At 36.5% G+C, this 15,790-nt stretch overlaps 1 protein-coding gene across 8 annotated transcripts in view; it reads left to right on the top strand.

The window, feature by feature from the left end:
- ARFIP1 (ADP ribosylation factor interacting protein 1) overlaps window positions 1-15,790 on the top strand; it is a 127,556-nt gene that overhangs the window by 29,200 nt on the left and 82,566 nt on the right. For all 8 annotated transcript variants that reach the window (XM_061192524.1, XM_061192526.1, XM_061192521.1 and 5 more), the window contains one exon: window positions 13,640-13,741. In XM_061192524.1, coding sequence (XP_061048507.1) covers window positions 13,640-13,741 — 102 coding nt within the window. The remainder of the gene's footprint in view (window positions 1-13,639; window positions 13,742-15,790) is intronic.

Below are 15,790 nucleotides of genomic sequence, written 5' to 3'. Positions count from 1 at the left end.
TGAACTCAAGTAATCTGGCTCCAGATATTTGCTTGATTATCTGGTGTTTTGAGCTTTTATATAATAAGAAGCAGGCTCTGCCTTTCCACAGCCTTATGTGGAGGCTTTCCCCAACATTGCGGGGGACTGTGGCTGGGCAGCCGGGAGAATGAGATATACACAGTACTTGGCTAAAAGTCTGACTTGGCAAACCAGTCATTGCCTTAAAAGATCTAGGATGAGGGACACTGGATCTGAGGAACAGAGGGATTTTTTTAATGCTCTGCCATTTTTTTAGATATTCTCTTAGAGGCGAGTGCTTGTGAATTTTTAGACTCTGGATCAAACAGGGAATATATGTCTGTAAATGACACTTAGGATTCTGCAGTAATTTTTATAGTGAGAGGGTATTGACCTAATTTATTTTTGTCATGAACACATATTTTGGAAGGTGACAAACTTTATTTGCTACTGGGTTGTAGAGCTGCAAGTCCGTTCTTCCCTGTAGGTGGGCAAGGAAGATCATGATCAAGGCCATATGCCTCCCCCCATCAGACTGGTATGGTCTCCCTGGGGGTGGATTTTGGGCTTTCAGGCAAAGCAGATCCTCTGTCCTTAGAGATGGTAGAATGGAATTCACCCTTAAAAAAAAATTGACAGTTTATTGGAGTAAATTTTGCATATGATAAAATGCATACATTTAAAATATGCAGTTCGATGAGTTTTGACAAACGTATAAACTTGGGAAACCCATAATCACAATCAAGATACAGATAAAGTTTCTTGTGCCCCTTTGCCATCAGTCCTCCCCATCCACCCCTCTCCCCAGGCAACAACTGATTTGTCGTGATAAATTAATTTTGTGTGTTCTAGAGTTCTGTATAAATGGAATCATATAGCATGTATTCTTTTTGTGTCTGGCTTTTTTTTGCTCAGCATAATATTATGAGATTAATCAACAGTTATTGCATGCATCAGTAATTCACTCTTTTTTATTGCTGAGGAATATTCCGTTATATGTATGTACTATAATTTGTTTATCCATTAACCTGTTAATGGGCTTTTTTTTTTTTTCTAGTTTTGGGTCTTACGAGTAAAGCTGCTATGAATACACATATACAAGTCTCTTTGGGACATTTGTTTTTATTTTTCTTGTGAATGCTTAGGTACAGAATGACTGAGTGATATGATCAAGTATATGTTTACTTTTATAAGAAATTGCTAAACAGTTCTCCAAAGTGAAGTAGCTTTTTACATTTCCTCCAGAAGTGTATGCAAATTCCAGTTACTCTTTACCAACACTTGGTATTGTCAGTCTTTTTAAACTTTAGCCATTGTATTGGGTATATAGTTGTATCTTCTTGTAGCTTTAAATTGCATTTCCTTGATAATTAGTGATGTTGAACATCTTCTCATGCACTTACTTGCCATTCATTTGTTTTCTTTAGTGAAGCGTCTGTTAAAATTTTGGGCCATATTTTATTTGGGTTGTTTGTCGTCTTATTGAATTTTAAGACTTATTTATAGATTTTGAATACCAGTCATTTGTCAGATACATATCTTACATCTGTTTTCTCCCTATCTGTGGCTTGCCTTTTCATTTTTTTAATGGTGTCTTTTTGAAAAGAAGTTTTTAATTTTGATGAAGTCCAGGTTATCAGTGTTTCTCTTATTGTTTATGTTTTTTGTTTCCTAAGAAATATTTGCCTACCCCAAGTTCATTGTTTGCCTACCCCAAGTCTACTAATAAGCCTGTCAAAGGCATTCTTCATTTCTGTTATTAAGTGATTTTTATCTCTAGCATTTCTTTTTGGTTCTTTCTTAGGATTTCTACATCTCTGTTTATGTTGCTCGTCTGTTCATGCATGCTGTCTGCTTTATCCATTACAGCCGTTAGCATATTAATCATAGTTGTTTTTAAATTCCTGGTCTGATAATTCCAACATCCCTGCCATTTCTGATTGTGATGCTTGCTCTGTGATCTCAAATTGTGTTTTTTGCCTTTGGAAGCCTTGTAATTTTTTTCTTTATAGTCAGCCATGATGTATCACGTAAAAGGAACTGCTGTAAATAGGCCTTTAGCAATGTCTGGGTAAGGTGTGGGAGGAGGGAAGCACTATATAGTCCTATGATTAGGTCTCAGTCTTTTAGTGAGCCTGTGCCTCTGGATTATGAACTTCACAAGTGTTTCTCAGTTTTTCTGTCCTCCCCTTAGCGGGGGACAGGATAGTTAGAGTGTGCTGGGCTTGGGTGTTTCCGTTCCTCATCTCTGTTAGGTGCTGGTTTTACCCAAGCAGGTTAGGTTCTGGTTTCTCCTGAGGGTAGGCCTTGTTAAGAACAGAACGAGTACTTGGTGTATTTCAAAATGGTTTCAATTCTCCACCACTTGCTGGAAGGATGAGGGGGTTTTTCTGCGATATTTGCAGGGGTAACCTGGTCTGGCTCTTGGAAGCAAAACTCAACATTGTGGGACCCTGCTTATGACTGGGTCCCCCTGGAGTCTTTAATTCTCACAGTTGTCCACACTGAGCCTCCAGCAACTCATCGATTACAGTTCAGGTTTTCCTACCCCAACACTGGTTCCTGAGGTGGTTTTTGCTGTGGTGAGCCGTGGCTTCCTGCATTTGCCTGTCTCTCCAATTTTGGGAGTAGCGGTGTGCCCTGTGTCTCCCCTTTTACGAATCCAAGAAGGGTTGTTGATTTTTTAGTCTGTTCAGCTTCTTACTTGTTGTTAGAATGAAGTGGTGACTCCCAAGCTCCTTCCATGCAGAAACGAAACCGGAAGTCAAGGTCATGACTGAGTACTTCCTCACACCAAGATTCCCACTGTTCTGCCTACAGTCATCGTTCCTTATTGGTTTTCTTTTTGAATTGAACTGTATGGTACGTACTCTTTGGGTCTGGCTTCATTGGCTCAACATTGTCTGTGAGATTTTTTGTTTTTAATAGCCGCAGTTCTATTTTATTGCTGTGTAGTGTTCCATTGTATGATTATACTACAGCTTCTTTAGCCGTTCTACCGTTGATGGACATTTGGGTTGTTTCCAGTTTTTAGCTATTTTGGATAAAGCTGCTATGAATATTCTTGTATTTGTTTTATGATAGACATATGCACTATATTTCTTGGGTATATTTCCTGGGAGTGGAGTTGCTGGGTCATAGGATAGGCATATGTTTAACTTCAATAGTTAAATACTGCCAAAAAGTTTTCCACAGTGATTTTACCAATTTTTACTTGCACCAGCAATGTATGAGAATCCACATACTTGCTAACACTTGGTTTTGTCAGTCTTTCTAAATTTGGCCATTCTAATGGGTGTACAGTAGTATCTGATTTGTGGTTTTAATCTGCATGACAAGTTGAACTGAATGACTTGTAGATCCTCCCCAATACTAAAGTTTTATGTTTGTTTGTTTGTTTAAAGAGTCTAGTGCCTGCTTATAGCAGTGGTTCTTAATTAGCTGCACATTGGAATCACCTGGTGAACTTTTAAAATTTAAAGTTCCCCAGGTAGTTCTAAGATTCAGAGAGGGTTGAAAATCATTGGCATTTATGGATGAAACAGTCTGTGCGTCTCAGGACTTTGCTGTACCCTTTGGTGAGTGACATGTTCGTCTTTCTCCTTGCCCAAGCCAAAAATTGGGTAGGGGGCAGGGAGGGGGCATGGGTTATCCTACATTCCTCCCCCTTCTTGATCCCCCACAATCTAGTCACTCTGTAAGTCTCTTACTTTACCTCCTAAAGAACTCTTGAATCTACCTTTTTCCATTCACACAACCTTAATTTAGATCTTTATTATTTCTTACTTGGACTGTAAAATACCTCCTAAATAGTTCTTCTACTTCTACTCCTTCCTTCTTTCCCTTCAGTCTAACCTCCTACCAGACTGTTCTTTAAAATAAATTGATCAGATTCTTTGCTTCTTTCTCCCTTATCCCTTTTAGGAGAAGTCCACACTTCTTGGTCTGGCATTTATAAAGTCCATCATGATAGTCTCCTGCATACTTCTCTAGCCTCTTTTGTTATTTTTATTTTTCAAACTTTAAATTTTGATAAAATTTCATACAGAAAACTTAAACTCTTTACCCAGTTTCACCAGTCATTGTTTTGTCCCATTTACTTTAATGTTTTCTCTTTATATATATATAGTTTCTTTTCTTTTCAACCATTTGAGAGTGCTTTGCAGACATCGTGTCCCTTTATTCCTAAGAACAAGGACTTTTTCTTATATAATCTCAGTACTTTTATCAAAATTAGAAAATTATTTAGGAAATTGATATAGTACTATTATTCAATCCACAGTTGTTCCAATAATATCCTTTATAGCTATTTTTTTCCTATTTTGTGATCCAGTCCATATTGTATATTGTATTTAGCTGGCATTTATCTTGTCTCCTTTTATCTGCAACAGTTCATCTACTTTTATTTTTCATGAGCTTAAGCTTTTTGAAGTATGCAAGCCAGTTTTTCTACTGCCTACCATCTATTTCCTTGATTTTTGGTCTTTATTATTATTTCCTTCCTATGTCTTACTTTTAATTTGCTCTTTTTCTGTTTTCTTAAGGTACAATCTTAGATTGTTGGTTTAAGATCTTCCTTCTATTCAAATATAAGCATTTAAAGCTATAAATTTCTCCCTAAGCTTTGCTTTAGGTGCACAAATATTGCTATGTTGTGTTTTCATTATCATTCAGTTCAAAATATTTTCTTTCTCTTGTGGTTTCTTCTTTTTCACATTAATTTTTCAGATGTGTTATTTAATTTCCAAATTTTGGGGGTTTCCTGCATATCTGTGTGGATTGATTGTAATTAAATTCCACTGTGGTCATAGAACATTCTCTATATGATTTCACTCTTTTAAAATTTATTGAGTCTTGTTTTATGGCACCAAATATGACCTGTTTTGCTAAATACATCATGTTCGTGTGAAAATAATATGTATTCTGCCATTATTAAGTTTCCTATTCCATAAATATCAGTCAGGGTGGCTGATGGGTTCAGATCTTCTATGTCTATGCCAGTTTTCTTTGTCTAGTTGTTCTTTCAATTGCTATAAGAGTGGTGGTAAAGTCTCCAAAGGTGATTGTGGAGTTGTCTGTTTCTCCTTTTAATTCAGTCAATGTTTGTTTCACTTATTTTGAAGCTCTATTATTGGAACCAACATACACATTTATGATTGTTACATATTCCTGATGAATTGATCATTTTATCATTATGAAACATCTCTCTTTATCTTTGGTAATACTTTAAAAGAAACTATTTTATCAGATATTAGTAAAACCATGCCAACTTTCTTATGCCTGCTCTTTGCATGGTGTATCTTTCTCCATCCATTTATTTTCCATCTATTTATACCTTTGGCTTTAAAGTGCATCTCTCATAGATAGAATATAGTAGGGTCATTTTAAAAAAAATATCCAGGTAATTCCCTGGCGGTCCAGCGGTTAGGACTTTGCACTTTCATTGCCGAGGGCCCAGATTCAATCCCTGCTTGGGGAACTAAGATACCGCAAGATGCGTGGCATGGCCAAAAAAAAATAAAAAATAAAAATTCCACTCTGACAATCTCTGCCTTTTAACTAAAATGTTTAGTCCAGTAATATTTAATGCCATTATTGATGTGGTTGATTTTATATCTACCCTCTTAGTTTCTTTGTTTTTTACTTCTTTCCTCTGTATTTTTTCTCTCCTCTTTTCCTGCCTTTTTATTTATTATCTGAATATTTTAAAGAATTTCACTTTTATTTTCCTGGTAATTTTTTAGTTATACTTCTTTGCATTATACTTCTAGTGGTTGTCATGATTATAGTATATATATATATTAAACTTTTCATATTTCACTTATAATTAATAATGTACTGCTTTTCTCTTAAAACATAGAAATGTTGTATCCTTTTAGGTCCATATTTCCCTTACCTCCCGCCTTGTTCTTTAATACAGTTGTTTTATATATATTACATCTAGATACATTGTAAACCACAGAAATGATGTTCTAACATTTGCTTTAAGCAGTTTTATGGTTTATAAAGAAATTGAGATGAAAAGGCAAAAAGAAAAAAAAATGGTTTTTGCATTTACCCAGGGAATTACCATTTCATTTCCTTCTCATTCTTTTCTGAACATCTATTTTTTCTGTCTGGTTTTACTTCCCTTCAGCCTGAGAACTTCCTTTAGCATTTCTTGTAGTTCAGGTCTGGTGGTGATGAATTCTCTTAGTTTTATCTGAAAATATCCTTAATATCCTCTCTAATTCTTAAAGGATATTTTCACTGGATATAGAATTCTAGGTGGACAGTTTTCTTCTTTTTACCACAGTGTTCCACTCTCTTCTGGCCTTTACAGTTTCTGATGAGAAATCAGACATTAGCTGGATTGTTGTTCTCTGATAGTAATATTTTTTTTCTCTCTTGCTGCTTTATCTTTGGCTTTAAATAGTTTGACTGATGTACTTTGTGTTTATTCTGCATGCTGTTCATTAAACATCTTGCATGTATAAATGTTTGTCTTTCATCAAATTTGGAAAAAATTGGGCCATTAATTCTCCAGACACTTTTTCTGTACCCTTTTCTCTCTCCTTTTCTTCTGGTATTTTACTTACACATAAATTGGAATATTTAATATTTTCTTACAGGTCTGTGAAGCTCTTTTTCTTTAGTCTTTTTTTCTCTCTGTTCTTTACCTTGGATAATTTATATTGATTTAATTTAGTTTTACTTTACTCTTCCCTGTCATCTTCATGTGGCTAGGTCCATCTAGTGAATATTTTCTTTGAAAAATTGTAGTTTTCAATTCTAGAATCCATTTGCTTCATTTTTACTATGCTGAGATTTCCTGTTTTTTTACTGAGATTTTTGATTCACTGAAAATATTTTGTTTTACTTAATTGAAGGTATTATAATAGTGTCTTTTAAATCCTTATCTGTTAGTTCCAATCTCTTGTTCATCTCAGAGCCAGACTAAATTGATTTTCTTTTCCCTTGGGAATTCTGTTTCATTTTCTTGGTTCATTATATACCTGATAATTTTGGATTGTATCCTGAACATTTTGAACATTGAGATGTGAAGATCCTGGATTCTGTTATTTTTCTCCAGTGAGTATTGCTTCCTTTGTTTTGGCTGATAATTTTCTTGGCTGGACTTGCATTACAAACTGTTTCTTGGGTGGCAGCTCTGGTCTCAATTCAGATCTTTTGGCTTTAGGTGAGCTCAGTCGAGTCTGTTCTGTGCAGGTACCTTGAGGGGTTAGAGATGTGAGTAGACAGAGTTTGGGAATCCCCTTTCTGGATCTTTCCTTTTCAGGATTCCCCCATACCTTTTACTTGTGTGAGCTTAACTTTTCCGCAACTCAGAAGGACTAGTTTTCCCCTGGATGCTCTGGCAGCTACTGGGTGCACAGCATAGATAGGATTTAGTTTTAGGCTAAAAACCAAGGAGATGGAAACTTGCTTGCATAGCTCCCTATCTCCCCTCCTCCAAGCAAGCATGTGCTCTCCACCAGAGTCTCTTTACTCTCCAGTGCCTTCAATTAATTGCTTCTTAAGTTGTGTTCAGCTTTTACAGTTGTTTTCTGTGCAGGGTTGGGGAGGTTTAGTATAGGGTCTTAGTCCATTAGTTCCAGAAGCAGAAACCTGTCCTTGGAAGCCTCCCATTGTGGCTTTCCTCCTACCCTGCTTGCCATCCCTTATAAGTTTCCTTTGCTAGTTCCTCCCATGTCCAAATATTGGGGTGTCCTAGAGCTCAGTCTACAAACCTCTCTTTTCTACCTACATCAACTTTCTAGATCAGAGGTCAAGCCAAATCCATGCCTAGTCATTTATGTATTGCCTGTGTCTGCTTTTGGGCTATAACAGCAGAGTTGAGTAGTTATAACAGAGACCTTACGGCTCACAGAGCCTAAAATGTTTGCTATTTGGCCCTTTATAGAAAATGTTTGTTGACCCGTGTTCTAGGTGATCTTATCCAATCCAAGGGATTTAAATGCCGTCTACACACTGATGACTTCTAAATTTCTTACCCCCAGCTTCAAGCTTTCTTCTGGACTCAGGCTCATATATCCAAGAGCCTAGTAACCTTATCCACATAAACCTTAATATGTCCTACACTAAACTTTAGCTATTTTCTCCATGTTGTGCTCCACCCCCAGTCTTGCCCAGGTCTGTTAACAGCAATTCCATCTTTCCAGCTGTTCGGGCCAAAAACCTCTGTAGTTGTCCTTCACCTCTCTTTTTCCCATCTTTCACATCTGTCTGTAAGGAATTCCAATTGGTTCTACCTTCAGAATATGCCTAGAATCTAACCACTTCCTACCTCCTCAGCCAATGTCACCTTACTCCAAGCTACCATTATCTCTTGCTTAGATTATTCCGTTAAATTGTTCTCCTTGCTTCTGCCTTTGCTCACTTATAGTTTAATGTAACACAGCAGGGAAAAAGTGATCCTTTTTAAACATAAGTCAGGTCATTTCACTCTTACGTTCAAACCTTCAAGTGGCTTCTCATTTCACTAAGAATAATATCCAAAGTTCTTATTATGGTCTTTAAAGCTGCACATGTTCTTGCCCTTCACTGCCTCTCTGACATTTCCTTCTGTTCTCTTCTGGCCCTCAAGCTGCATGGCCTTCTTGTTGTTCCTTGAAAAGCTGAGCATGTTCCCACCTCCTCGTCTTTGTATTTACTATTTCTTCTGCCTGGGATTCTGGACTCCCGGATATCTTTATGGCTCACTCCCTCACTTTATTCAGGTCTCACAAAAATATGATACCTCTTCTGAAGTTTTCCCTGACTACCTTATTTAAAGCAGCACATTCATGAAAACATGCCCATTAGCATTTATGACTGTATAACATGTGTATTTATTTATTTGTTTTCCCCAACTAGGATATGAGCTCTATGAGGGTAGGGAGTTTTGTCTGTTTTGTTCACCACTCTATCCTGAGTGTCTGATATTGTGAGGGAGCTCAATAAATTGAGCTCAATAAATTAGTAGAACTGATGAATGTATGAATGAATAATCACCATTCTACCCAAATTGCTTTAGTTGCAGTTTCTAGAATATACTAGACTCTTTCTATTCTGCTCCTGTTATTCCTTCTATTTAGAATCTCTCCTTTACTGTGTCCCCATCTGTCATCCTATAAGATTCAGCTTAAATATCACCTCTGATGAAGTCTTCCCTCTGAGTGCTTACCATGTTAAGTGCTTCCCTCTGGTGCTCACCACACTGTACTGTAATTATTTTTTACCAATACTTGTAGTTCCTAGAAACCTAAGATCTGATTTCTATTTCTATTTCATCCCATGCATATTGCATAGAAGATAGTAAATACCTGTTGAATCACCAGCTATTTTTAGGAGGAAGAAAGTAAGAGCATATCTTACAATTTGGAAGAGTGATGATTATTTAGGTAGCTAGATCTTAATCTTCCTGATTGGATTAGAGACCAAATACCTAGTGTCTGTACATCTCTTAACCACAAGGAGCAGAAACTTAACTCCAGTAGCCTCAAGTAATCTGGGTATATTGTAAGGAGGCAGTGGCAGTGAGGAAAATAGGGATCTCAAAAGAAGCCAAGATGCTGAGACCCTTCAATGGAAAAAGGAAAGTCTCTTCAACAAATGGCTCTGGGAAAACTGGACATCAACATGCAAGTTGGACCCTGTCTCATACCATACACAAAACCAGCTCCAGAATGTATCTAAGACCTAAATGTAAGACCTATAACTATAAAACTCTTAGAAGAAAAGCTTATGATAGTGGATTTGGCAAAGATTTCCTGAATATGACATCAAAAGCACTGGCAACAAAAGTAAAAATAGACAAATTGAACTACATATAAACTAAAAACTTCTATACATCAAAGGACACAGTCAACAGAGTGAAAAGGTAGCCTACAGAATGGGAGAAAATATTTGCAAATCATATATCTGATGAGTTTAATATCCAGAATATATAAAGAACTCCTACAGCTCAACAATTAAAACACAAATAACCCAATTTAAAAAATGGACAAAAGACTTGAATAGACATTTCTTCAAAGATGATACACAAATGGCCAAGAAGCATATGAAAAAGTGCTCAACATCACTAATCATTAGGGAAATGCAAATCAGAACCACAATGAGATATCTCCTCACACTTAATAGGTTGGCTACTGTTTTAAAAATGTAAATAACAATTATTGGTGAGGATATGAAGAAATTGGAACCTTTGTGCACCGTTGGTAGGAATATAAAATTGTGCGACCGTTATGGAAAACAGTATGGTGTTTCCTAAAAAATTTAAAAATAGAATTACCATGTGATCCAGCAATCCCACTTTGGGGTATATATTCAGCAATCCCACTTTGGGGTATATATCCCACTTTGGGGTATATGCTTTCTGAATTGAAAGCAAGACCTTGAAGAGATATTTGCACACCCATGTTCACAGCAGCACTATTCACAATAGCCAAGAAATGGAAGCAACCTAAATGTCCATCAGTGGATGACTGAATAAATAAAATGTGGTATATACATACAGTGGAATATTATTCAGCCTTAAAAAGAAAGGAAATTTTGGGGCTTCCCTGGTGGCGCGGTGGTTGGGAGTCTGCCTGCCATTGCAGGGGACACGGGTTCGAGCCCTGGTCTGGGAGGATCCCACGTCCCGCGGAGCGGCTGGGCCCGTGAGCCACAATTACTGAGCCTGCGCGTCTGGAGCCTGTGCTCCGCAACAAGAGAGGCCGCGATAGTGAGAGGCCCGCGCACCGCGATGAAGAGTGGCCCCCGCTTGCTGCAACTGGAGAAGGCGCTTGCACAGAAACGAAGACCCAACACAGCCATAAATAAATAAATAAAAACAAATACTTAAAAAAAAAAAAAAAAAGGAAAATTTGACACATGTCCAACATGGATGAATCTTGAGGACATTATGTAAAGTGAGATAAGCCAGTCATAAAAAGTCAAATACTATATGATTCCATTGATATGAGGTATTCAGATCAGTCAAATTCATAGAAAGTAGAATGATGCTTGCTAAGGGCTCTGGGGGAGTGGGGGAGGGGAATGGAGAGTTGTTGTTTAATGGGTATAGAGTTTCAGTTTTGCAAGATGAAGAAGTTCTGGATATTGCACAGCAATGAGAATACTATACATAACACTACTGAACTATACATTTAGAAATGGTTAAGATGGTAAATTTTACATCACACGTTTTTTACCATAATAAAAAAAAACAGAAGATTTTCATAAGGTCATAATTTAGAAACAGAGGAAGATCTAGATACAGATAACACTTTGTTAACAAACTTTGACAAGTTTGATAACACTTGTCAGGTAGAGTTTGTGAATTTTTAAGCTGTGACTTTTCATCAAAATAATTCTACTCTTTGCTCTTCTTGTGCTTTCATTTGTCTTCCCAGTACCCTAGTTGACTGATTTGCTCAGCATTCCCAACTCAAACCTTCAGAAAGAGTCTGATTAGCTCAGGAAATTCCTCTTTCCTCTGTTGTGCAATGGTTTTCTAACGCGGCCTTATCTTGAAACCTGTAGCTTGCAAGGCCTTGTGTCAGGGGTTCTTCTTTGGTTCAATCAGGGGCCACCCCTTAATTGGGGACTGTGAAAGAGACAGTTTCTCTTAGTAGAGATCAGTGAAAGTCTGTAAATATATGCATAAAAGTAGCCAGATATAATTTAAATAAGACATTTCAAATCCTTTTAAAGTAGATACTGCTTTAGAATAATAATAAGGAAGATATAGTGGATGCTATGGTGAGGGGCTCAGTTACCTCCTTTAGGACCAGGGCTGTCCTTCCAGGAGTGATGCCTGCTGAGGGCTCATAGCTGAGTCTCCCCAGGAATTGCCTCTGCCAAAGAGAACTGCCTTGTCCACGATTATACCCCTTTCCAGGGGATAGCCTGCATCTAATAACCAGGGGTAGGGATGCGGGGGTACAAAGGCCTGGCCCCCTTCCGTTAATTTGGAACAACTTTAAAGAGCCATCTCAGCTTCAGTGCTCCATATACGATTGGCCAAGGCCTATGATGTAACAACAGCATTGCAGCTCTGTCCAGTCTTACTACCCTCACTCACTTTAGTGGAGAACCCTACAATAAGTTTCCTGCATTCAGAGACTCTTCCCCCAGAATCCAATCTAAAGCAGAGAAGTTTTTGTTTTCCCGTCTTGAACTTTTGAAATCTTCTCTCTGAAATTTTTTTTTTAATTTTCAAGTCTTACGTGAGATGTTCAGTTTATTAATTCCCTCACTAGTTTCGAGCCTGTGGTAAGGTGAACTCTGAAATATGGCATTTTTTAAACCAGTATTTTTTAAATAAGATATTTAGGAATGCAAGGAAATAACTGAGTTTTCTGGGAAATGTTTTAAGTGATATTAACAGGATTTTGCCTTATTATAAAAGTTCTCTTTTCATTGGCTTAACCAAGTTCAGTTTGATATTTTAGTCTTTTATTAAAATTGTCTCTATATAATTAAAGTACACTGATTTTGAGATACTTGGTAATTCACTTTTTTGTTTTGCTATTTCGACATTTCCCCTTGGTTTGTTTTACTGCAGTGATATCCATAAGAAGTAACGAATGTGTGACTACATGCTCAATGGGTGGGACAAGGGAGAGAGTGAGGGTGGAACATAAATGTATAATGATCATTTTAACACCTTCATAACTACAAATCAGACTTTTGATGTAGCTCGTATCCTTTCCATTCAGTAAACATTTATTGAGAACCCTGGGCTAATCTAATGATACAGAGATGGCTATGACTGTCTCTGTCCTCAAGGACCTGACTTTACTGAAAGGGAATGTATTCATTTATTTGCTTAGATTTGTATTCTGTTGCCCTGGGAATACAAAGATGTAGAGATAGTCTATTAAATTTTGTGTCAGACATTAGATACATTACTATGTATAAAATTTGTCATGGTAAAGAAAAAGAGGTTTGTATAAGGAGTAGAGGTGTAATATAAATGTGGATCTATGGGAAGCAGAACATTTCTAGAGCTTCCAGGAAATAGAAATCTGGCATAGGAAGACCCTAGGATTTATGCAATCTATAACTATTCCAAAAGTTTTGGTTTTAGAGGATCGAAAAGAAAGAGGGGCAGATACTTACTGTTCTAGGTATTTACTGAAGAGTCCAGTCAGTCTCCCAAACTGAGTCAGTGGTACTTTCCCCCAGAGCAGTGCCTACCTTATCTTTTTTTTTTAATATTCTCTAGAATCTAGTAGAGTGCCTTGCACATAACAAGTTTCACTAAATGTTGGTTAAATTTGTCTATACCAGTGTTTTTCAAAGTGTGGTCTGTAGATCCAAGAATCTTTCAGACAGCCTGTAAAGTCAAAACTATTTTCAATAATACTAAGACATTATTTGCATTTTTTGATTTTTGTGTCATTTGTACTATTTACAAGGTAAGGATATTGCCCCCTGGTACCTACAATAAGATCAAGAAATATAAGTTGAATGCAGTTTTAAAGGCCAGATGTGTTTTTTATTATATTAGTATCATGTTTATTACATAAGGATTAAGTAGGTTGTAATTATTTTTAAAAAGGGCTATAATGGTGGCTTTTAAGTGCTATAAACATGAATATAGTCTTTTGAATGTTTGCCTTTTATGATTTGGTGTTATTTATGACTATTTCTTTCCTCCTTTTTTTAGGAGTCTACTATGGCTCAAGAATCTCCAAAAAATTCAGCAGCAGAAATTCCGGTGACTAGTAATGGAGAAGTTGATGACTCTCATGAACATGGCTTTAATAGGGTAAGAACACTTTTCTGTCTCTTAATACAAAGAATCATGATAAGCCCTTAAAGTTGAGACAAAAGTAATAGAGTTTAATATAGGAATATGTTCTTAGATAGGCTGAAATGCCAGGAATCCAATGTTATTATGGAGGGATGACTAGGTGGGTCATGTTAGTGATTTGTCAAGAATAAGCTCCAGGCCACTAAAGCATTTAGGCTTTGATGTTACTATCTGCAATTTTATTACATGACCAGAGCAAGAGTATATCTGATGATTTTGGCATATAACTTTATAGAAAATGACTTCATTTTACTTGTGATAAGAAAAAATATTAACTATAGATTATCCTTTAAAAAACTGGTACTATCTTATCTCTTTTCTTAGTACATAATTCTTTAGTACATAATTCCTAAGTAGGCTTCTCTTGACTTTGCCGTTCACTTTCTAAAATGGCATATTTGACTCAGTGGTAAACGAAACTTGGGGTGTGTTTAATTTTGATCTGCTGCGTATTTGAAATTGACATTTAATGCATTTTAATGGAAGCATCATGGGTTTAGAGATAATGTGGGTTCAAATTTCAGCTGTGCCATTCCTAGCAGTGTAACCTTGGGCAGATATTTACTTAATCTCTTCTAGTTGTTGTTTTCTAATCTCTCTAAATGAGATCTTATTTTCATGGGGATATTAATATTAAATGAGATTAAAATAAGTAATATGCCTAATATAGTCCTAGAAATGATAATGATGGTTATCATTTCTGGAGATACTTGAATTAAACATCCCTTTTTATGACATTTTATACACGTGTACAACTTTAAATAACTTTAAAAATATAGTTTCATATTCTTGAAAAAGTATTGGTTGAAAGATACTTGAATTATTTTACAGCTTAAATAGGCCTCTTTTTACTTCATATGTTTTAAGAATAAAATTCTTTATTTTAGTTTAACAGAAGGTGATATTTTAGATCAAGATTTCTCATTCTCAGCATTATCTACATTTTGGGCCACTAAGGAGTGGAGGGTTGGCCTGTGCATGTAAGGTGGTTAGCTGGATCCCTGGCCTCCTCCTAGTAGATGCCAGTAGCACCCTCCAGTTGTGACAAGCAAAAATGTCTCCAGATGTTGCCAAATGTCAAGGGTAGGGAAAAACTTGCCTCTGGTTGAAAACTACTGTTTTAGATAGATCATTTTAATGGATTTTTAGAAAATTCCACTGAATTTCACTTATTTTTGGCTCAGCAGTCCTTTGGAAGAAACAGATGTGTTTTCAAGCTTGGGATATGTTTATTTTAATTGCAAGTGTTTTAACTCGGTTTCTAAGCATCCATGGCCCAATATAGGGTGACTGACAGAAGAAAGACTTAAATTCTGAGCACTCAAAGGAAATTTTCACTTTCTGGTATTTGAAAACACTAAGACACACTTGCATATTAAGGAGACTCAAGTTACCATCATTAGACAGTCTACCAATTACTTTATAAACTTCTATTAATTCAAATAATTCGTTATACCAGGATTTTAGTTAATGATTGCTTCATCTTATTTTTGGTAACAGCTCCTTTTTTGTGAATTTATTCTGCAAACATTTATTGAGTGTCTGTTGTATACCAGGCATTGGGGATATCATCACAACAAAAATGACAGAAATACCTGCCACCAGGGAGTTGATACTCTAATAGACAGTCTAATGAAACCTTTGAGAAAAATGCAACACATACAAAATGCTGCATTATTTTGGGGATTCACCTGCCATCTTCCATCTTAAGCCTTAAGCCTGTTTTTTGTTTTTTTGTTTTTTTTTGAGCTATAGCTTATACATAGTAAAAAGCACAAATGTTAAGTGTAAAGCTCAACAGAACCACCACCCACATCAAGAAGTAGAACATTTCGAGGTCCTGCCTTACCTGGCTCCCTCTTGCCCTCTTCTAAGCAATATACCTCCCTCCCTTCCAGGGTAATTACTACTATAATTCTGTTGTCATTGATTGCTTTTGACTCTTCCTGAACTGCATATAAATGGAATCATACAGTGTGTACTCTTTTCTGACTGGCTTTCACT

The sequence above is a fragment of the Eubalaena glacialis genome, chromosome 5 (genome assembly GCF_028564815.1).
Source record: "Eubalaena glacialis isolate mEubGla1 chromosome 5, mEubGla1.1.hap2.+ XY, whole genome shotgun sequence".
NCBI classification, from domain to species: domain Eukaryota; kingdom Metazoa; phylum Chordata; class Mammalia; order Artiodactyla; family Balaenidae; genus Eubalaena; species Eubalaena glacialis.
The sequence above is the reverse complement of the archived record's forward strand: the minus strand, read 5'-3'. Positions and strand labels throughout refer to the sequence as shown.